General features: G+C 36.6%; 1 protein-coding gene across 6 annotated transcripts in view; it reads left to right on the forward strand.

Annotated features, from left to right (window-relative positions):
* BBS9 (Bardet-Biedl syndrome 9) overlaps positions 1-23,202 on the forward strand; it is a 434,296-nt gene that overhangs the window by 168,946 nt on the left and 242,148 nt on the right. For all 6 annotated transcript variants that reach the window (XM_042921827.1, XM_042921788.1, XM_042921820.1 and 3 more), the window contains exons 10-12: positions 8,641-8,822; positions 14,217-14,293; positions 18,053-18,106. In XM_042921827.1, coding sequence (XP_042777761.1) covers positions 8,641-8,822; positions 14,217-14,293; positions 18,053-18,106 — 313 coding nt within the window. The remainder of the gene's footprint in view (positions 1-8,640; positions 8,823-14,216; positions 14,294-18,052; positions 18,107-23,202) is intronic.

Genomic DNA, 23,202 nt, shown 5'->3' on the forward strand with positions numbered 1-23,202 from the left:
CAAGAGTTTCTTTTCGTAACTGACTCAGCCACCCAGGCGTCCTCAGCTTGTTCGTTTCTTAAAAAAAAAAAAAAAAAAAAAAGCTGAGGGATTTTATAGGTCGTTTTGGTGAGAATCAACCTTTCTGTTTTTAAGCTATATTAAGTCTTTTAAGATATATCTTTTTAAAGCATATTTTTGCTCAAAATGCCTTCACTTGTTCCACATTCAGGCTTCGTGTTCTTTCTCATATGTAGTCTGAACTTTTCTCCTTTCGTGTTGTTATTCCCTCATGTCCTTCATCCTCGATATTCTTTATACCTACTCTCTAAGTTTAATAGGTTCAAATATTACAAGTGTTTATGTTATAATGTCATAAATTACAAATTAGCTGCAAGAAGTTTTTTTTTTTTTTTAATTGTGGTATAGTTGATACACAGTGTTAACATTAGTTTCAGGTATACCAGTAAGAAGGTTTTAAAAAATAAATTTTCATGAGATGAATCACTTAAAATTTATATAATTTTGTAATTGGAGCACCAAAAAAGTCAGCAAAACAAAACCCACCAAGTGAAAAAGAAAAAAAAAACAAACCATAATAATAATCATAATAAAATAGGACTTTACTTTTAAATAGAAAGGTGAGGGTAGCTTGAAGGAAGTGTTGAGGAGACCAGAGCAAAGTGCACACTGATCTTCAGAACCATAGGAAACACCGTCAGTGCAGGACATGTGTGCAAACTGGGCTGTGAAGGACAGCAGAAGAATGGCACATCGTGTGCCGACACGTACTCTGCTTTCTTGTGGCTGCGTGGAGGTTCAGAGCATTCAGGTAGCAACAAAAATTGAGTATGAACCAACCTCAGGGTTCTATTGATATCATTTCCTTGCTTCCAAATCACAATATGAATTAATTCAGGTTTCAGAAAACAATCACTGAAGAATAAGCTATATTCCAGGGCCTCCTGGGTAGGCTCAGTTGGTTAAGTGTCCAACTCTTGGTTTCGGCTCAGGTCATGATCTTGGCTCAGGTCATGATCTCACAGTCTATGATTTCAAGCCCTTGTCAGGCTCAGTGCTGCTCTTGCAGAGCCTGCTTGTGATTCTCTCTCCCTGTCTCTCTATCCCTCCCTTGCTCTCGCATGCACTCTCTCTCTCAAAATAAATAAATAAACTTAAAAAAAATAAGCTATTCCAGTGTTCCAGATTCAGTTTCATTTTCCATCAATGAAATTTCCCTGATCCTCCTGGCTAGAAACAACATTGCTACTTTTGAATACTAAAGTACTTTATAATTGTCTTATGACACTTATGTCTTCCATGTCATATTATTCTTATCAGGGAGCATGTTTTATTCCTTTATAGGCTTGTAATTTTTTTGAGCTAATTTCTGGTTTCAATTAATTTGTGCATGCTCTGTAGCACCTCAGATGGTATCCTGCATATAGTAGGTGTTTCAAGATGTTTAATGAATGAATGTCTAGTAAATGAAATACAGTAGAGAAATGAGAGGTAAATAAGAAAGAAAGTAGAACAAAATTGTGCGCTCTCTGCTTTTGTTTTCTGTTTCATTGTTAGTTTGGTAGAGGCACTAAAGAATCTAAAGCTGGTTTAATCATAAGAGTAATTATAATTTGAGGTATCTCTAACATGAAAATTATTTCTTTTTTAAGACATCCTTGTCTTCACAAAAACTAATGAGAGAGCCACATCCCTGTTAGATTCTGTAGATATTCATTCATCTACTTTAAAACTCAGATAATTTTAACAATTGGTAACTTTCATCAAGAGATTTTAAATTTTTTCTGAATGTACAAAGTCAGAACCTGCTGACAATAACAACTTCTAAATGGTATCAAATGTGCTCTTGCTATAGAATTCAACCAGGTGTGTCAGCTAATTCCATTTCAACATGAGGAAATAACTATAATCATTTCATATTTAACTTTGTAGATTAAAGGCAAATATCAGTTACATGACATTTTGTGTAGAATTGGCCTCTTTTCCTTTTATATTTTCCTTATTTTATTATTATTATTATTATTATTATTATTATTATTATTATTTTTGAGAGAGAGAGTGCTTGTGTGTGTGTATGTGTACAAATGGGGAAAGGGCAGAGGGGAGGAAGAGAAAGAAGATCCCAAGCAGTCTCCACACCCAGCACAGAGCTGGATTTGGGGCTTGATCTCACAATCTGAGCTGAGATTAAGTCAGATGCTTAACTGATTAAGCCACCCAGGCATCCCTATTTTTCATATTTGATTCTTTAACACTTAGGTATTATGCTTAGAAAAATAATGAAATGAACCCCCTTCTGTAGTTTCTGTATTTAAAACACAATTCTGTTAAATACATTTAGCATTTTATATGTGCTGAATGCATAGTCTACTCTAAAAGAAATCATTTGTATGAAGCATCATTTACTATCTATTGTGGGCCACTATGTGATAGTGCATTGCTTCTGATTTGAAGTGAGACAGCCTGCAGCTTTCTGCTCCTCTGCTTCTCTGCTTATTATCTCCAGGTAACCATGGTCTATTATTTTCTCTTCTCTGGGTTTCATTCTTTTTTTTTTTTTTTTTTTTTTTTGGTAAAGTAGAGGCAGTGTTTTTTCCTCATAAGATTATTGGGGGGATTAACTGAAATGATGTGGTCATACCTCCTAAATATGTTTTGATCTATCGTCTTCTCTCCATTTCCATCATTTTTTCGTGGGCCACCACTTTCCTCACTTAGACTTAATATATTAACTCCACCCAGAGTGGTTTCTCCACATTGCAGCCAGAAGAGATCTTTGTCAAAGATGAATCACTCCTCACTCCTATACTTAAAAACGTCTTGTGATTTGCCATTGCTTGAGGATAAAATGCACAATTTTTAACAAAGTTTACAAGAGACTCTATGATTTAACTCTGTGTAATTTCTTGGTCCCGTCTTTACCTAATCTTCCTCTGAACTTTCTTTGTTCCAGCCACTGTGGACTTCTTTATTTCACTGAATGTTTAATACATCTCCTTGTCTTGGAAATATGTAAGCTTGAGGGAGGGACAGGTTTGAGTTGGAGGGGAGGAGTCAAAATCAGGAACTCAGTTGTAGCTATGTTCAACTTCAGCTGTTGGCTGGCCTTCCAAGTGGAGATGTCACGTAGGCTGCTGGATGTACACAGCTAGACTTAGAGACAGTTCTGTCTGGAGATATAAATATGGGAGCTGGCACAAAAAGGGTATTTAAAGTAGTAAGACTGAGTGAGTTCACCAAAGCCAGAGTCTGCCCTTTTTGGTTTGTTTTTTTCCATGTCCCAGGATCTACTTGTAGGTCAGGATTCAGCTTCTGTGCCTTCTACCTTTGTTTTGTTTCCACATGCATAGTAACAGCACTGTCTTCCAACTGTGCCATAGCACCTGCAATGTTATATTGCAGTTGACCAAATCAATCTCTCTCCATGTATCTATATATAGATATCTCTATATATATATAGCTATTTAATGGCTTCTCAATTTTCCATTATATATACACTATGCTTTAAAAAATATTTCCTCTTTTTCCTACCATTTGGGTTGTTTCTAAATTTCCTTAATAACTGTGGAAGTCGATTACTGTGTAAAAGGCAATGAACATTTTTAAGGCTTTTGATTTTCTAAAATGAACACTAACAGCATATTTAACAAATTTACATTTACATTGGGAGTGTATGAGAGTTTTTATCTTCGTGTACCTTTTGTAACAGCAGGACTGATTATTAAACACAATGTTTTCTACTAGTTTAAGGTATTCAATAATCAAATACAGCTTTTTAAAAATAATTTTAAAAATATGTATTTCTTTAATTTTGAAATTTTTTCATCTATTGACTTATTTTTGTTAAAATTTTTTTTTTTTTACTTTTTTATTAAAAAAGATTTAATGTTCATTTATTTTTGAGAGGGAGACAGATCATGGGGAGGGGGGTGTGGGGATTGCAGAGAGAGCGAGACCCAGAATCTGAAGCACGCTCCAGGCTCTGAGCTGTCAGCACAGAGCCCATTGTGGGGCTGGAACCCACGAACTGCAAGATCATGACCTGAGCTGAAGCTGGACACTTAAAGGACTGCGCCACCCAGGCACCCCTGACTTATTTTTAATTATGAATTGTACATTTCCTTTTACCTTTTCCTTTTGGAACATAATCTCATTTTCATTGATTGGTAAGATTTTTTTTGTGAGTTCTTTAGATATTAGATGAAACATAAGATGGTTTTTATAGGTCAAAAACGAATATTCACAATGTCATATGTTTCAACTTATATTATGTAGTTTTCATTGGTTGCCAATGATTTCCCAGTTTGTTTGTCTTTTGTTCTTTTTTACTATATTTTTTAAAGCATATAACACGTTTAAAATTTTTTTTGTTGTTTAATTTAGTGATCCTTTCCTTTGTAGTTTTCCTCCGTTGCTTTCTTGCAGTAAAAGGTCTTTCCATCCCAAGGGCAGATAAATATTTTTGTAGTTTCATATTTTAAAATTTAACTTTTAAAATCCATCTGGAATTTTGGTCAAATGTATTGTTAAGGCAGGGATCTGTTTACTGAGTGATGAAACAATTACTTTCAGATTCCTGAGCAAACTCTGCTGTTTATTTTCATGCCCCATTGCTAAATACACAAAATTATTATGTGTCCTAGGAATATAACATCTTTGACATTGGTTCTTCATAAAATACATTATTTTGGTGCCTTGGGTTAGCTGATGTGCTTCAAGGGCCAGTAATGTGGGGACCTTAGTTTTGGCGATGTTAACTCTTAAGATATAAGTAGTAGTGTACTCATTACTTGACTTACTTGATGACTTCCTCCAGCATAATATTCCATCATCCACAGAACCTTACATATTAACTCAAATGGATAATATTGTTAAACAAAATGTTCTTTAAGTGGAGAGATTGTTAAAAAATCTTGATTGTGTTTTTCTTTTTTCTCTTTATACTTAAATTTGGCTTAGTTTTAGGAATGATACATATATTTTAAAATTTGTTCTTTGATTTAAGATACCAAGTGATGACATTACTTATTTATTAAGTAGTGCTATAGGCCAGAGTCAAAGTGCCTGTTCCATCGTAGGTGTTTTAGACAGAAATTCCACTCATTTATTTTAGAATTTTTAGAGCTTATTCTAGTTCCTGTGGAATAAACTGTGCAGTGTTAAATGAATTCATCTAAAGTCTAAATTTCTTTTATTTTATCTAAATTATATGTGGTGAGTCAGATGCGGTTGAAGAAAAAATAAATTGCTTTAAATTTTATACTTTTTTGTTAAGACATTCTGGTGACCTTTGTTAAATTCTTCCCATGAGGGAAAGACCAAGCCTGGCTCCTCCCTTTTATATTCGGGCAGGTTGAGTGGTAGTAATATATATATTTTTTAGAGTCTGAAGAAAGAAATGTATGCACTACTATTCAAACTCTTTTTCTATCTGGACTCAGAAACTTAATAGGTTTAGATGCATTTTTAGATAAATCTCTTGTGTCAAAATTGTTGATACTTGCTGTGTAAAACAATGGAACAAAATTGATTCAATAATAAGCTATTCAACTTAAAGACCAAATAAATTTGGATACTGAGGGATACTTGTATTGGGTCATACTAGGTTTCATATATTATGGACCACTCAAAGGGTGAAGATAAAATGGAAATTCTCTTTTGTGTTAAGAAAACTGATGATCTCATTCTCTGAGAAGCCAGCCAAAGATCTTGTCTTTAGTGTTCTAGAGTTTCCTGAAGACTCATTGAGTTTCCAGACCTCAGTGGGGTTGGAGAATGGGGAATAGACCACAGTCATAACTCAGAAGGGACAGAGGGTTGCCCTGTTGAAATGGGCTCCTCAGAACTGGAACGTAGGATTTCTGTGGCCACTAGGTGGCTTCAGCTGCCTGCAAAGAAAGAGTACAGCTCAGAGGTACTATGGGGTTGCTTTTCACACTATATTTTGGGAAAATAATTTTATGTTGGGAGTGCTTATTTTCTGAGCTAGATTGACAGAACCAGTTCATAAGACTTAAAGATTTTTGAGGATCATATAGTCTCACTTTCTCATTTTAGAGATAACATTTAGGAAGACTTCTCTAAGTTGACTCTGCTATATAGGGGCAGAGCCAGAATTAGAACCCTAACCCTAAGGTCCCTGACTCTCAGTCTAATATTTTAGCTGTTGAGTCTGTGATACCAGTTTATTTTTTGTTTCTCTGAAGTCATACCAGAGGACTATGTGGCACTGACCATGCCTAAATTAAATCCTGGAGAAAGTATATATATAGGAATGTTGTATCTATAGGGGAGGTAGATGGGGAGGTGGGTAAAATAGGTGATGGGGATTAAGGAGTGCACTTGCTTAGATGAGTGCCAGGTATTGTATGGAAGTGTTGAATCACTATAGTATACACCTGAAAGTAATATTACACTGTATATTAACTTACTGGAATTTAAACAAAAACTTAAAAAAAAATGTTAGTTCTAAGCAGAAATAACCTAAAGAAATAGAGGTAAAATTGAGGCACTTTTTGACTTCTGTGTCAAATATAAGAACTGGATATACATACATAGTATTTAAACTTTTCAAAAAAAATAATAAGAATGTTGTGTTGAAGACAGGTGGTAAAGTGGATGCTGGTGACTTCATAGGAAAGACAATATCTACTTTAAACCAAGTTAAGCCTTTAGAGTAATGAGCTGACCCCTTGCCATGATCCAAAATTGAGGAGTTTTAAGATTTCACACTTATTCTGAATAAGGCTTAGACTTGTATGAGTCATCCTTTTTTTTCAGATGAATTTGCAACATTTTTTTCAAGTTATTTTTCTCTCAAATTTTCTGTTAATTTTGATTAATATTTAATCTTTAGAACAGGGTTAGAAATCGTTTTTTTAAATTAATTTATTTTTTAAATTATTTTTAACATTTATTTACTTTTGAGACAGAGAGAGACAGAGCATGAATGAGGGATGGTCAAAGAGAGAGGGAGACACAGAATCTGAAACAGGCTCCAGGCTCTGAGCTGTCAGCACAGAGCCCGATGCAGGGCTCAAACTCACATACTGTGAGATCATGACCTGAGCTGAAGTTGGTCGCTTAACTGACTGAGCCACCCAGGCGCCCCAGAAATCTTTTTTTTTTTTTTTTTTTTTTAAATCAAAGACCATTAGAAAACGAAAGAAAATCAGACAGATTCCTTATGTATCACCTCAAAATGACTTATGACAATATTGACTTCTTTTTTCTTCTGAGTAGGCTAGGGAAGAAGCAAATAGTGTTCATTTCAATGAAATTCTTTTAATAGCAAGTTCAGGAAAACTTAGAACTTTTAAAAATAGTATCCTAGCTTTATGTATAATTTATATATTTGGGCTAGTTTCTAGAGTAAAAAAGAAGGGCCCCTGGGTGGCTTAGTCTGTTGGGTGACTGACTCCTGGTTTCGGCTCAGATCATGATCTCATGGGTTCGTGAGATAGAGCTCCTGTGCTGTCAGCATAGAGCCTGCTTGGGAATCTCTCCCCCCCCCCCCCCCCCCCCCCCCCCCCCCCAAACCCTCTCTGTCTCTTTCTCCTCTCTCTCTCTCTAACTAAATATTTAAAGTAAAATAAAATAAGTGGTGTCATACATTAAAAAAAAAAAAAAGAAAAAAGAGATAAGGGAGCCTAATGAAGAAGGAAGAGTAAAAGAATGAGGAGGAACAGAGATAATCAGGATTTGAAGAGTGGTGGAGAAAGAGCCATGAAATGAGAAAATGGGATACTTCTCCCTCAGAGTCGAGAGTAAGAATGACTGTGGCTGCTTGAGTAGCAGTGCGTATAAAGGAAGCTATGGCGGGGTCCCTGGGCAAAGCACAAACACAGGTCCCCAAGGTATAGAGTAGGAAAAGGAAAAGATCAGGGAGTGCATTTCTCTTCAAGGTCTTGGAGGCCTTACTTCACTAGCATTTTTCACCATTCCCCGGATTGTCTTGTCTTTGCTCCTGTGCCTCAGCCATGGTCTCCACCAGCCGGTAGATGAGCTCTTGATCCACTGTAGTTCCACAAGTGTTCACATGATTATTATGAATCTGCCAAGTGGAAGCTGGAGCGAGGATTAAATGATACAGTTACTTGAAAAGCTCTTGGAGCATGATTTATCATGTTGTTAGGTCCCCCAAATTGATAGCTATTATAAGAATTGTTAAGGTTTTCTTCTCCCCCTGTAAAATGAATCCTAACATTGGGAGTGCTTATATAAATATAAATCATGTTTAAAACATTTGAATTGAGTCTTTGATATAAAACTTTAGAAATAGATATGTGGTCATTTTCTTTTTTTTTTTTAAATTTTTTTTCAACGTTTTTTATTTATTTTTGGGACAGAGAGAGACAGAGCATGAACGGGGGAGGGGCAGAGAGAGAGGGAGACACAGAATCGGAAACAGGCTCCAGGCTCTGAGCCATCAGCCCAGAGCCTGACGCGGGGCTCGAACTCACAGACCGCGAGATCGTGACCTGGCTGAAGTCGGTCGCTTAACCGACTGCGCCACCCAGGCGCCCCTTGTGGTCATTTTCTTAATGGCATGTTGAAGCTGAATTGAATAGAAATATTGTTGGTCAAGTCTAAATACACCAAAAATTTGAATTATATCTCATTTTCTCTTTCTCTTTGTAGTGATTTAAAGGGAGTGATAGTCACTCTGAGTGATGATGGTCACTTGCAGTGTTCATACCTGGGGACAGACCCTTCTTTTTTCCAAGCTCCAAAAGTTGAATCTAGAGAACTACACTATGAAGAACTTGATATAGAATTGAAAGAACTTCAGAAAATCATCAAAGATGTTAATAAATCGCAAGGTATCTCATTTGCAATTCTGTATTATGTGATTTTAGTATTCATTATAAAATTTATATGTGGATAATGTTTTGAATATATTAGTTAAATTTCTCCTCCAGGCTTAATTAAAATCATATTTGTTAAAACAGTATTGCTGTTTAGCATATGAGGTCTTTGTACTTAGTTTGTATTTTATAGCTTGTGAAAAAAATATCCTATTTAAGGTAATGTTTTTGTTAGTGTGTTTCAGGGACAGTACTATCTAATTTTTTTCTTTAAACTATTAAGAAAGGAACAAAGTAATTATTTGGGTAGTGGTTTCAGGACATGAGAAGAGCATTATACTCTAGGGTGGTCACTTAGTAACTTCTAATATCCCTGAAAACATTTTAGTTGCTTCTTTTAAAAGAAACCAAAGCAGTACATGAGTTACCACTTGGTTGCTAAAACAGTGGTCATTTGTAGCTTTGCGATATAATTTAGCTCTGCAGTTAATTAGCCATCTAAATGGCATGTAGCCTGCAGTATGCTGATTTCTAATGAGTCAGAGGCTGATATTTTCAGTTTCTGGGTTTTGAACAACTCAATACTATCTTACTTTGAGATTCACAAGGGTATAATTTTATTGTAAATTAAAAGGAGAAATAAAATACCAATCTTGCAGTTTAATTGGACATGTGAAAAACATTATTTTAAGTTTTCTTCTCACAGTCAGGTAAAAGTATTTTTTTAATGAGAAAAAATATGAACTATTTTCACATAAGAAATGTTAAAACAAGTAGTTACAATAAAAGCGCAGGGCATTAAAAGCCAATCAAAACACCAGAGCCAATCTTAATCCTGATCCAATCACTTTACTAGATTTAACTATTTTTGAGTCTCCATTACCAAGACAGATTTAGAGGAATTTAGATAGTATATTTAAAAAATATGATTATTAAAGTCAAATTATTATGCCTTGGCTTCACAATGTCCTTTTAGAAGTTTTGAAAGTAAACCAGTGAAACTTAGGTCTCTTAAGTACCTCTAATTACAGAAAACCTGTTTGTTGTCTACAGCCCCCTGTCAAATGGAGAATGGTTAACACTGGATGTGTCACATTGCAATATACAATTCCCCCCCCCCCCCCCCCCCCCATTTTTGATACTGGTGTTTTGGGGATTAATGAAATTATAAGTCTCTTTTTGTCATTTAAAAATATAATTGGAGAAGAGTGGCCTATATATGAAATGTGAAATTTCCAGAGTTCATTAAATAAATTTAATGTGGCTTTTCACATTAGATTTTGTGTCTTGAGATTTTGCCCTTCCCATAAACTATGTGCTAATGATATTTTGATTAACACTCAATTGTGTAAAAGAGTTCTCAGAAAAATCCTTTACAGCTAAAAGTCTTTTTCTGTGACCATAGTGATACCCTTGAGTGAGAAGGGTTGGGCTACTTTTAAAGTTGTCATTACCTTGATCCTTCTGTGTACTTGAAATAACTGCTAATTAAGCTAGGGATGTGCCCACAGACTTGGTGTAAAGTTCATTATTATTTTTTTTTTAATTTTTTTTAACGTTTATTTATTTTTGAGACAGAGAGAGACAGAGCATGAATGGGGGAGGGGCAGAGAGAGAGGGAGACACAGAATCAGAAGCAGGCTCCAGGCTCTGAGCCATCAGCCCAGAGCCTGACGTGGGGCTCGAACTAACGAACTGTGAGATCGTGACCTGAGCTGAAGTCGGACGCTCAACCAACTGAGCCACCCAGGTGCCCCTTAAAGTTCATTATTTACATAACCTCAAGTTTTACTTAATATTTAATGTTCCCTGCCCCTTCTTTGCCATCATTTAGTCCTACCAAAAAAAACAAAACAAAACAAAATAAAAAAACCAACAGTAACAACAAAAAAACCCAAAGAGAAAGTTGTAAGAAAGAGGACTTTTAAAATATACTATTTCCAGATATTGAAAACATTTAGTATTGTGTAACCTTATATAACTGTGGTATATTTGTTTATTAAAATGCCTGTAATTAGGGGCACCTGGGTGGCTCAGTCAGTTAAGGGTCCAACTTCGGCTCAGGTCATGATCTCTCAGTTCATGGGTTCGAGCTCCGCGTCGGACTCTGTGTTGACAGCTCAGAGCCTGAAGTCTGCTTCGGATTCTGTGTCTCCTCTCTCTGTTCCTCCCCTGCTCGTGCTCTGTCTCTGTCTCTCTCTCTTTCAAAAATAAAGGTTAAAAAATTTTTTAAAAAAAATCTGTAATTATATAAAAGCACCAAATCATTTCATTGCAGAAGATTATGAGAAGTTAAAACTCTGAACTTTTTGATGACCTCATTATTCGTTTAAATGCCACTTAGTATAGTGACTTTAACTTGCAAAAATAAGTTCACAGTCTTGTGGATTATTTTCAGTACTTAGAGCTTTTTTATTTCTTCAAAGCAAGAGTTTCAGCAAAATTTAAAGCCAATTTAAAGAGTACATTTTGTTGTACACATGGTGTATATTATCTACTGTAATAAAAGTGTTTTTGAAGCTGATTTTATGTGTGTAACTTATATGAGGAATGTATGTTGTAAGCATGAAATTATAGTAATAATTTCTGTACGGCTCATGGGTTTTGAAGCTTTTCATACTCATTAGTGTGAATCCTGACTAGCATTTCTTTTACCAGTAGTCAACAACATCTGTCGGTAGGCACTTTCAAAGACAGAAGTTTCTTATGATTTAGCCAGTTGATCATGTTCTCTGCTGGGGTGGGTGTGAAGGAATGGGTATGGTATTGAGATATCCTCCTACACAGTTGTGTATTCAGGAAGGGAAAGAGAACAGGAAGAACGGGGCATATAGTTTGTGTGTGTTTTTTAATTTTTTAATGTTTATTTGAGAGAGAGAGATAGAGCTCAAGTGGAGGAGGGACAGAGAGAGAGGGAGACACAGAATCCGAAGCTGGCTCCAGGCCCTGAGCTGTCAGCACAGAGCCAGACACAGAGCTTGAACTCAAGAACTGTGAGATCATGACATGATCCGAAGTTAGATGCTTAACCGACTGAGCCACCCAGGCACCCCAAGAAAGGGGCATATAAATGAAAGTCTGTATGTACCCCATTGGAAATAAGTCTAGGATAACTAAATTGTCTTTACCATTGAGTACTAGAAGTATTTGTGCTTGGTGACCTTGTTGGGAGATGTATTGTTTAGGGCTATGTCTGGCTGCACGTAATACCATACTCAAATAAGGTGGCTTAAACAAGGCAGAGGTTTATTTCTTTCCCATGGAAAAGAAGTCCAGTGATGGGCAGACCAGGGTTGGTTTGGCAATTCCACTGTCATCAGGGACTCCAGTTCCTTCTATCCCAGGGTCATCTATTGGTCCAGGAAGGCTTCTGGAACTCCTGCCCTCACATCTGCAGCTGAGTCAGCCCCCTTAAGGATCTTTCCTGGAAGCCACACCCTGAGCAGCTTCTACTCACATCTTACTGGCCACTCCAAGCTGCAAAAGAGGCTGGGAAATATAGTGTTTCAGCTGAGCTCTTTGTTGCTTAGAATGAAATTGGGCTTCCTTTAGTAGAGAACTAAAGAGTGGCTATTGGGTAGGTGGTGAAGAGTCTTTTGTACTGTCTGCGTAAGGTATGGAAATTCCTACACCGAATATTGCAATACTGGTGGGAATGCCTGATGGCAGTCGTAGGCAGTTCTTCTCTTTGTGAGACAGCTGATTCCTGTGGCATCATCCAAGGACTTTCCATGTTTTTAGTCAGTCATCCTTGGTGAGTGAAGGACGTTTCCTCTCAGGGTCACAGGGTAATTTCGGCAGTTCCAGGTATTATGTGCAAATATGATTTCCAGGGAAAAGAGAGATATTTCTCCCAGGTCTCCCATTTTATTATGGGGAAATAGCTTTCCTAGAAGCCTGTGCCAGCATCCCCCATTTCTAACTTCCCTCACCTCATGTCTGCCAGGATTAAGCCCCACACTTATGCCTAAAACAACAAATGGTCAGGGGAATGAAATCACCATGATTGGATCTGACCAATCCAATGACTTTGAGGTGAAAGTGAGTGTCTCAGCAGAATTAGGGCTATGCCACAAAGGAGGAGGAGTGGAAAGTGCATGTTAGGTGGGAGCCAGTAGTTGGTTTTATACACACACACACACACACACACACACACACACACACACACACACAGTTTTTAAAAAACAGACTATATTGTGTGTGTGTGTATATGTACGTACATATATGTATATATTACATATATGTTACACACATATACATGTGCGTACATATTGTTTCCTGTTTATTTAGGATCTCTGTCACTTGTTCATCATATCTCATTGTGCACTGTAAACGTTTTTTAAATTGTGAAATTTTAAGTTGTAAAAAAACCATGAATATGGTGAAAATAAATCTAATCATTCTAAAAGTGTAAACCCTCAGATCCTGGTTCCACTAGATTATTTAAAGGTAACCTTTACCAAGAGTGTTTGTGTATTCTTTAAAAAATTTTTCATGTTTATTTAATCGTTTTTACATGAATATGTGCATGTTAGATCCATTGTACTACATTACAATGTAATGTAATTGCTTTTTGTAATTAATAGGCACATCTTGGAGTTCTTTTCTTATCAGTGTATAAAGTTGGATAGCACTTTTACTTATAGCTTTGGGCTTTGGATCATTGCACATTGTGGATAGTCCACCATTTCCCTATTAATAGAAATATAGAGATACAGGTTGTTTTTGTTTTTTTAAAGAATTTATTTTTAAATGATTTTTAATTTTTTTTTTTTTTTGAGAGAGAGAGACAGAGCATGAGTTGGGGAGGCACAGAGAGAGAGAGGGAGACACAGAATCCTAAACAGGTTCCAGGCTCTAAGCTGTCAGCACAGAGCCCAATGTGGGGCTTGAACTCACAAACTGTGAGATGATGACCCAAGCTGAAGTTGGACGCTTAACCAACTGAGCCACCCAGGTGCCCCTGTTTTGTTTCTGTTAGCTACTAGCAGCCGAGAACCTCCTTGAGAATGTCTGTGAGTATTAGTAAATGCTAAGGAGTAGAATTGTTAGGTTACAGGATATATATGTTTTACATTTTGATGGTTCTGACCAACTTACCTTCAAAAAGATTGTACTAGTTTGGCTTCTACCAGCAGTGTTAAGGAGAGGGCATTGAAATTCCCAACACTGGTTAGTCACTGGGTCACATGTTAGCTAATAACTTTGAGAAAGATAATTTCTCTTTAAAATATTATAGCCGGGGAAGAATTATCATCAGGTTTCTAATTCTGTAATGTATTAGTTTTCAACTGTGACTATGTTTGTGGGATTGCTTTTTGATAATATGATATAGAGAAACCTTTTTTTTTAACTATATACAACAGGTTTACTTTATGATTAAATATTATTTTTCTTTTTAAATTACAGGTATCTGGCCCATGACTGAGAGAGAAGATGACTTGAAAGTTTCTGCCATGGTTTCTCCTAAATTTGATTCAGTGTCTGTAGGTTTATTTGCAGACTTTAAAAGGGTTTATGGTAGTGTTGGACTCTGCTGATTGGGATCAATGTGTATTCATTCAAATTTCTGGTCCCAGATAGAAACTTTAAGGAGGATAACAACTTTTAGTCTTTATTATTTTCTGGAACAAACATTTCCAATCTCTTAGTGAGGAGTTCCTTAGGCAGGATTTTAGTCTAAAAAAGGGGGAGGAAGGGGCAGAAATAGAAGAGCTTTTCTTAATCTACTTAAAAAAAAATTTTTTTTTAGTGTTTATCTATTTTTGAGGGAGAGAGACAGAGACCGAGTGCAAGCTGGGAAGGGGCAGAGAGAGAGGGAGACACAGAATTCAAAACAGCTCAGCTGTGCTGAGCTGTCAGCACAGACCCTGACACAGGGCTTGAAGTGACAAACTGTGAGATTATGACCTGAGCTGAAGTTGGACATTTAACTAACTGAGCCACCCAGGCGCCCCATTTAATCAACTTTTTAAAAAAACTTTTTCAGTACCAGAATATTGAGATAATCGCAATCCAGGTGAATAATACTGACCACACAAGAGATAATGTCTATGAAAGGCCTAGCTCAGGGTTTGCTAATTTACAGTCTGTAATACATTATAGTGGTTATGTTGGTGGTGGTGGCGGGGAGGGGTCTTTTTGTGTTAGTTTAACAGTAAACAGTTGGACCAGGAATTATTTTTCCTTATTTCTATCTGTGTGACCCAAGGCAAGGTATTTAATTTTCTTAGTCTCAATTTTTCTCATCTGTAAAATGGGAATAATAATAGAATCTACTTTGTTGAATTGTTATGATAATTAACCCCCACAGCAGCAGCAGCAGCAGCATCATCATCATCATCATCATCATCATCATCAAATTACATTTTAGTTCTAGCATTATCATTATCATCACTACCACCACCCCACCATGCGTTCCACTGGTCTTGTCCACTGCCATATCCTTAGTGTCTGTCACATAATGAGTGCTCAGTGTATTTTGCTATATAAATGAATGGAGATGAGAAACCAGAAGCATGAAGGAGGGCCTGTCCTTTGTTGTGTTGCCCCATCTCCTTGTTTAGTTTTCTGTAAGTACTCGTTAGATTATAATTGGTTAGGTCTCACTGCCTGCAGTTTGGGCAAATCTGTTGAGTTTATCTGTGTCTAAACCAGAAGTTGATCAATTTTGGCAGGTGATCAAACTCACTGGTTTTTACTGTATTAGGAGTTCATGTCCTATAATTTTACCTAGGAAATGACTTCGATATTTTGGTATCAGAGCATAATATAGTAAGTACTTGTCCTAAGTTTTCAAAGATTAATCTTAGTATAAAGAGCCAATCCAAGCAGTGATAAAAATCACGTTAACATTGCCATAATATAGTAAGTTGGGTATACTTAAAAAAAAAAAAAAGTACTATATATGAAAGAAACATTCACCCAGCTGAGTCACATAGTAGAGGCACTGTTTTAAACATTGGCTATTCAGCACACACCATTTCTCACTCTACCTGAAGGGTGTAGTCTAAGTGGAACATTTTTGCTTAGTTAGCTGACGAATGTACACACATTTTCTTGCCTTGGAAATGATTCCTATTTTCCTTTGGGCAACTTACATAATTTTTTCTAGGTTCCCTTAAAACAGGCTCTTTGGTAGGAGGAATTCCCTTTCCTTTCTTTAGCAACTTTTGATCTTTGTAGGAAAAGGCCTTAGGTAATAGCACTATATTGTAATGTATATTTCCCTATTGGTAACTCAGAGTGCTGTTTCCTCTTAACTAGGTGTCTCTTTCCAGTTTCATTTTCTGTGTCTTACTGTTTTTTTTTTTTTTTTTTTTCTTAAAAGATTCCTGAGAGTATCATGTTCATCCCATTGGAAAACACTAGCCCAACGATTTATGTGGCTATGGTGCCATGGTGTCTTTGTGTAGCTATTTCTCTTTGGCTATAATTTTTTGTTCCCAAAGGACTGCCGTCCTTGAAGTATCTGGGTGTTTAGACATGGATTGAAAAGAGCAAGAAACAGGAGAATGTTGGTTTCTCTTCTAGACCTGTGGACAGCTAAAAGTAAAACATTTCCTGGATTTTAGGTTATACTAGAGCACAAAGCTTGGCTAAATATTTTATTTTGTCATTATTATCAAAGCACACATCTAAAAAGTAATATAATTTATAATACAATGAGGTCTTTTATAGAGGAGACAAGCATTGCTATTCTAGCTTCTGGATTGAGAAGATGGATCAGAGTTCATATATGGTTTTCTGTGGAATCATATATAGAATATGAGTCTCCCAGCTCTTTTCATAATAATAGCAGTAGCGAGCCTGATGTGGGGTTCAAACTCATGGACTCATGAAGTCATGAACCATAAGATCATGACCTGAGCTGAAGTCAGATGCTCAATCAACTGATCCACTGAGTCACCTGAATCTCTCAACTGTTAATTATGCTGGTACCCATTACACTGAAGCAATCCCTGTTGCCTAGTAGTGGATTAGTTTTTCTTAGTAAAACAATTTCAAATAAGTTAACTAAAAACACAATGGATCTATTCATTGGTTGGATTAGTGATTTTATGATCTTAATTGTTCCCCACAAGTGGGTATTATTAGAAAATGTTACCCCTTGTTCTTATTCTGTTATCGAGTGAGCATTTTTTCCTCTCAATCTGGAACTCTAATATATAAATTATAACTTATAAGGAAATGTTTGCTTCATTATATTATGCTCTGAATTATTTAAAAGGTAGGATCAAGTAACCCAGGCTGATGCTCAAAGAGTGACCTAGGTTATGATATGAGCTCATAAACAAATAGATTTATTTTCTAGGTGTAAGGCCGCTGAAGCTTTATATCATTAGTTACATGTCTTAGATACATATTATTAGTATTTTTTAATTTTTTTAATGTTTATTTTTGAGAGAGAGACAGAGTATGATCAGGGGAAGAGCAGAGAGAGAGGGAGACACAGAATCCATAGCAGGCTCCAGGCTCCCCACTGTCAGCACAGAGCCTGATGCAGGGCTCAAACTCATGAACCGTGAGATTATGACCTGAGCCAAAGTCGGACGCTTACAGGACTGAGCCACCCAGGTGCCCCACGTATTAATCAGAATAAAACATACCTTTGGCAAGTTGAAAATACAAGGACCGGGGCACCTGGGTGGCTCAGTCGGTTAAGTGTCCAACTTCAGCTCAGGTCATGATCTCACGGCTCGTGAGCCCTGCGTCGGGCTCTGTGCTGACAGCTCAGAGCCTGGAGCCTGTTTCAGATTCTGTGTCACCCTCTCTCTCTCTGACCCTCCCCTGTTCATGCTCTGTCTCTCTCTGTCTCAAAAGTAAATAAACATTAAAAAAAAAATTAAAAAGAAAATACAAGGACCTAAAAAGAATGGCATAATGCTTATCTGTGAAATACGAGGAACCCTTCTGCATAATATAAAGAGTGAATTAATAGAATTAGTTTCAACATTTAAGTAAATTTGGCGAGAGAGTGGTTTGACAAAAATACTATTGACAAAATATGTGACTTTCTCTTTCCTTTTTTGGAAAAGGTTTTTATCAGTTCATTACTTTGCAGTTGAAGGCATTCAAAAAGCCACATTGACCCTTTTAGTCTGCCATTAGAGTGATAAATCCTTTATTGTTCCCTATTTTGATGGTGGGAAGTATATATTGCACCCGTTGTGTTTACTCATTGACGGACGTGTTAATTTGAATCCATTCTTTCCTCCCTTCTTTTCTCAATTCTGTGTTTACAGCAAGCTGCTGATGTTGAAGTGGGAACTGACCTTGTCCCTTCAGTCACAGTGAAGGTATTGTGCCATGATTCTAGACTATAATGTGCAAACAATGTTACACATTTCATCACATCTGTCAATGTTGTCACTCTATAAGTAGCTTTTGGAAATGTAAAACAAGCACTTGAAATTTGTACATTTCCCTTAGCTTTGGGTAGCAAAGATAACCTTTATTGTTTCCGACGAATATAAAACTGACAATTGTATTCATAGTAGTGTTATGTAATATTAATTCTTATGACTTATGCTTACTATTACATTTAAATGATGCAGGGCCTTTTTTCTGGAAACAAAATTAACATTTTGAATATGTTAAAGGACTTGTGTCATGTGCCTACCATTTATGATAGACCAACCAGTTGATTGCATCATTATGTATATTTTGGGGGATTACATGAATGCTAATATCTTTCTTGTATGTGTAATTATGTGTGTGTTTGAGAAGAATTTCCAGTCATCTACCTGGCATAGCATTAGCTTTAAATGGATGTATTTATAGCAAGAAAATATTAAATGAAGAAGCCACAAAGTAGGGTAGTGACAAATTGATAGTACTAAAAAAATAGAATATGAAGGATGTGGTTTTGGTTAAAATTTTTAGTCCTGTCGTTGTAGAATTTTAGAGCTAGAACTCAAATGTAGAACCCTCTTAAGGCATTTAGATTAAAGTGTGGTAATCAGTCAGCACATTATTAAGCTGAAAATATTTATCACTGCCCAGACGTTGGAGCCAGGAAAAGTTGTGGATCTTGGCGATTTGCTTAGTCAAAACTTGGACGGGGCTTTATATTTTCTTAGATTATGGGTTGCTGTCCTTGGAGGAGCTTGACAGGGCACCAGGCTTTACCAATTGTGTTCGCTTACACTGGACCCAGCGGGTGGCCCAAGTGTGGGGATCTTTGGTAGAAGTTGAAGGGAGCCCAATCTTGTAACAGTTTCCTAAGCTAATTTTTTTGGATTCTTGCCACTGGAAACAAGGGTGGTCTTTCCCCAGTTCTCCCTCCCCCGTATCCAATCAAAGCCTCTATCTCATTAATACTTTTGAGTCTGGAAAAGTATTAGTGGCAAGAAATCAAACACTTAAGAAAAAAAAAACAAAACCCTGCAGAGTTCCAGGAATGATCTATAGACTTTTATGTAGAGAAACTTCTATCTACTGATACTGTTCAGACACACACATAATAATTTAGGAACACACTATAAATTGCAAAAAGAAATCTTGTACTTAAATCAGATGACGTTGCTCATGCTAATTCCACCACCCCCCCCCCCCCCCCCCCCCCCCCCCCGCCCAACTACTAGTTATTGCTATAAGTAAATACACCTTTCTCTCCCATGCAGTTCTTAGTCTTTAATGTGTAATAATATCCATCTTAAAATGATGGTATGACACCACTGGAAAACTCTCCTTCGTTAGTGGAAGTTAAACTGTATTTGAGAATGACTAAGTCTCCACTCTTTTCCTTATTGCCATTATAAGAGTATGAGAAAGAACATAACACATGAGGATTGCATAAAATCAGCTGGGCTTATACAGCAGACACAACGACTTCCTGATTCTGTCTGACAGTTTCTATACAAATTTTGCTATAAATCTCTCCTTATAGCCTTTTATAACAACAGCAGCCAAGATATATAACCATGCAAGTTTCCATCATAATAAATCCTGTTAATTGAGAAAATTTTTCCATCCGTTCCAAGTGAATGAAGATGTGGCTACTTGGAGTATGTGTGCATGATGCGTGACCATCTATTCCAGGCAACTAAGGCAGAGTGGTTGCTCATACCTGGCCTTTGGAGTCATATTTATATATCTAGGATAAATATTTGGTATTGTATTTCCTAAGGATGATATTTCATTTTCTTAGAATCAGAAAACAACATGGAAAATTCTTGTATTAATGTTTTATATTTTCTCCTTAATATTCTGTAATTATTTTTCTCTTAAAATATGAGGTTTATGATCTAGCCAAGCCTTTAACTCTTTTTTCTTTCTTTTTTTTTTTTTTCTGGCTCAAACACAGGTCTTCTTTGTTCCTCTAGGTTTTTTTTTTTTTTTTTTTTTTTTTTTTTTTTTTTGTTACACATCTCCTTGATTCACATTTGAAAGTGCCTAGCGCATTGTTGGGATTTAATAAATCTGTGCATGAGAGATATCATGATCTTGCTAACAATGTAAAATTGTGTGATCATTGTCTAAGTCCACATTGTTATGCCAGGTAGAGTCAGAATGTCTGTTTTCTTACAAGTGGCTTATTACTACTTTAAGGATTTTTTATTTTCACTTTTAAAACTGAGCTCTTATGATACATTCCTGGTGATGGTTTTCAACTCTCTTGCACATATTGGCTTGTTGATCTTGGGCATGTTATTTCTGAACCTCATTTTTTAATTTTGTTACTTTAATTTTCTAAAAGTTTATTTTAGAGAGAGAGAGTGTAGGGGAGAGGAGCAGCAGAAATGAGAGAGAGAGAATCTTAAGCAGGCTCCATGCTTAGCTCAGAGCCTGATGTGGAGCTCAATCCCATGACCCTGGGATCATGACCTGAGCTGAAATCAAGCGTGGGGTGCCCAATCGACTGAGCCACCCAGGTGCCCCTCAGAACCTTTGTTTCAAAAATTTGTTTTTAACATTTATTTATTATTGAGAAACAGAGTGAGACAGAGCATGAGCGTGGGAGGGGCAGAGAGAGGGGGAGACACAGAATCAGAAGCAGGTTCCAGGCTCTGAGCTGTTATCACAGAGCCCGACGCTGGGCTCTAACTCACAAACCGCGAGATCATGACCTGAGCTGAAATTGGATGCTTAACCGACTGAGCCAACCAGGCGCCCCGAACCTCTGTTTTTAAACTGTAAAATGGGATTACTTTGTTATTTGCAGTTATTTTGAGGCTTAACCACAGTTGAGTAAGAGCATGTGCTCTGGATTCTGGCAGACAGAAGATAAATTCTTAATCAGAGTGGCCTTGGGCAAATTATTTAGTCTCTCTGAGGCAAAGTTTTCTCTATTTCAGAATGTTGTGAAAATTAAATGAGATAACGCACATAAATAATTTATTAGCATGGTTCCATGAATATAGAGAGCTGCTACTGGTTATCATTAATATTATTAATTTTATTTTAAAATATATGTATAGACTTGCATGGTATTATTATTAATAGTAAAATAGTTGTATCCTACTTATGTAGTAGACTTAGCTATTTGGAGGAATGTTGTCTGTGGTGCTTGTGTAGTTTCTTCTTCCCATAATTACCATCAAGATTTTACTATGTTATGTTGTTTATAATGCTCAGACATCATGAAGGAAGCTTTGCTTTGTGGTACGCAGATTCCTTTCATTCATTCCCAGAGCTTATAAAGTAAAAATTGAGAATTCATTGTTCATTTGCTATTGAACAAATAGCAAATTGTATTTGTTTGCATCAAGAGTTATCCTTTAAAAATTTCACTTTGCAAATCAACATTTTTGTGTTTAACTTATTTTTTAAGTTGTACAGAATACCCACATCATTTAAAATGAATACAAGATGGTTATTGAATCTAATTGTATGTATATAATATTTGTGGCCCAGTTAGATATTCCTGTATATTGTTTCTTTCTCTGTAGGATGTGTGTGTATGTATACATTATATATGTATATATATGATGTATATATATGCAAAATATATATTAAGGAATAAGTGATACATGCCTTTTACTTAAGAGAAATTTGAAAACTACTTTTTTTCTTTTAATTTTTATTTATTTTTGAGAGAGAGAGACAGAGCATTAGCAGTAAAGGGGCAGAGAAAGAGGGAGACACAGAATCCGAAGCAGGCTCCAGGCTCTGAGCTCTCAACACAGAGCCTGATGTGGAGCTTGAACTCACAAATTGTGAGATCATGACCTGAGCTGAAGTCAGACTCCCAACTGACTGAGCTACCCAGGTGCCCCTGAAAACTACTTTTCTTAAAAATAAATATACCCTTGCTTTATATGAATTAATCATGAAATGTATCTGTGTCATATATTAGAGTTCAATACTAGACTGAAAACTCCTCCACAGCAAAAGCTCTATAGAAGTATGATTCTTAATTCTGGTAGTACGTGGTTATCATCTGGGTAGCTGAAAACAAAATACCAATACCCAGGTCTACCCCCCCCCACCCCCCCGGAAATCTTGACTCAGTTGGTATACGAGCCCTCCCTGGGCAGTTGACTATGATAAGTCTGCTTTGTAAACTATGTGGATGAATTCATCTAAATGAGACTGTTCAAAGACTGGGACTTTAAGGAGACAAAATCCAAAGAGAGAATATGCCCATTGGGAGTCAGATCTTTAAGCTTTTTCTTTGATAGCCTCAAAAAGATGCCCCTTAGTGCTGTGGCCCAGTAAAAATCCGTGGGCCTGATGTTTTCTGCTGATGCTTCTCCTCCGGGGCAGTGAGAGAAGCCCTGGCCTTCTGTACCCATGCCCGTCCTGTTTCCCAGTCACACTGTTACCCCAGAGTTCTTAGCTTTTGGTTCTAATTTCAGTGGGAGGTTTTCTTAGCATCACCATATAAGAGCACCAGTTTAGAATTGCAGCCAGCTGAGATGTGCAGCAGTCAATATTGCCATTCTTTGATATTTTCTAGAATTAGTTACGTCATGTATTTTTGTGTTCAGCCATGGAATAAAGTGTGGTGCTTTGATATGTATCTAGACTAGTAAATATCCACTTAGCAAGGAAATCATTAGAGAATAATTAATTTATGTAAAAGGTGGTTTACTGATACTAGATAAATCAGTTGCCACATCTATATATGAAAAGAAGAATGAACACCAAATATTTCATGATGTAATTATTTACCAACCACAGGGCAGATTTTTCCTTTGATTTTGCTAGAACATTTTTAATAGCTTTATTGAGATATAATTCACATAGCATACCATATACTCATTTAAATTCAGTGATTTTTACTGTATTTGCAGAGTTGTGGAACCATCACCACAATTTAATTTTAGAACATTTTCGTCCCTCCTGAAAGTAACCTCATACCCATTAGCTGTCACTTCCTGTTCCTTTTCCCTGTCCCATCCTCCAGCCCTCCTCTACTTCCATCCCTCAGCGACTTCTAATCTATTTT

This window comes from Panthera leo, chromosome A2, assembly GCF_018350215.1.
Source record: "Panthera leo isolate Ple1 chromosome A2, P.leo_Ple1_pat1.1, whole genome shotgun sequence".
Taxonomy (NCBI): Eukaryota; Metazoa; Chordata; class Mammalia; order Carnivora; family Felidae; genus Panthera; species Panthera leo.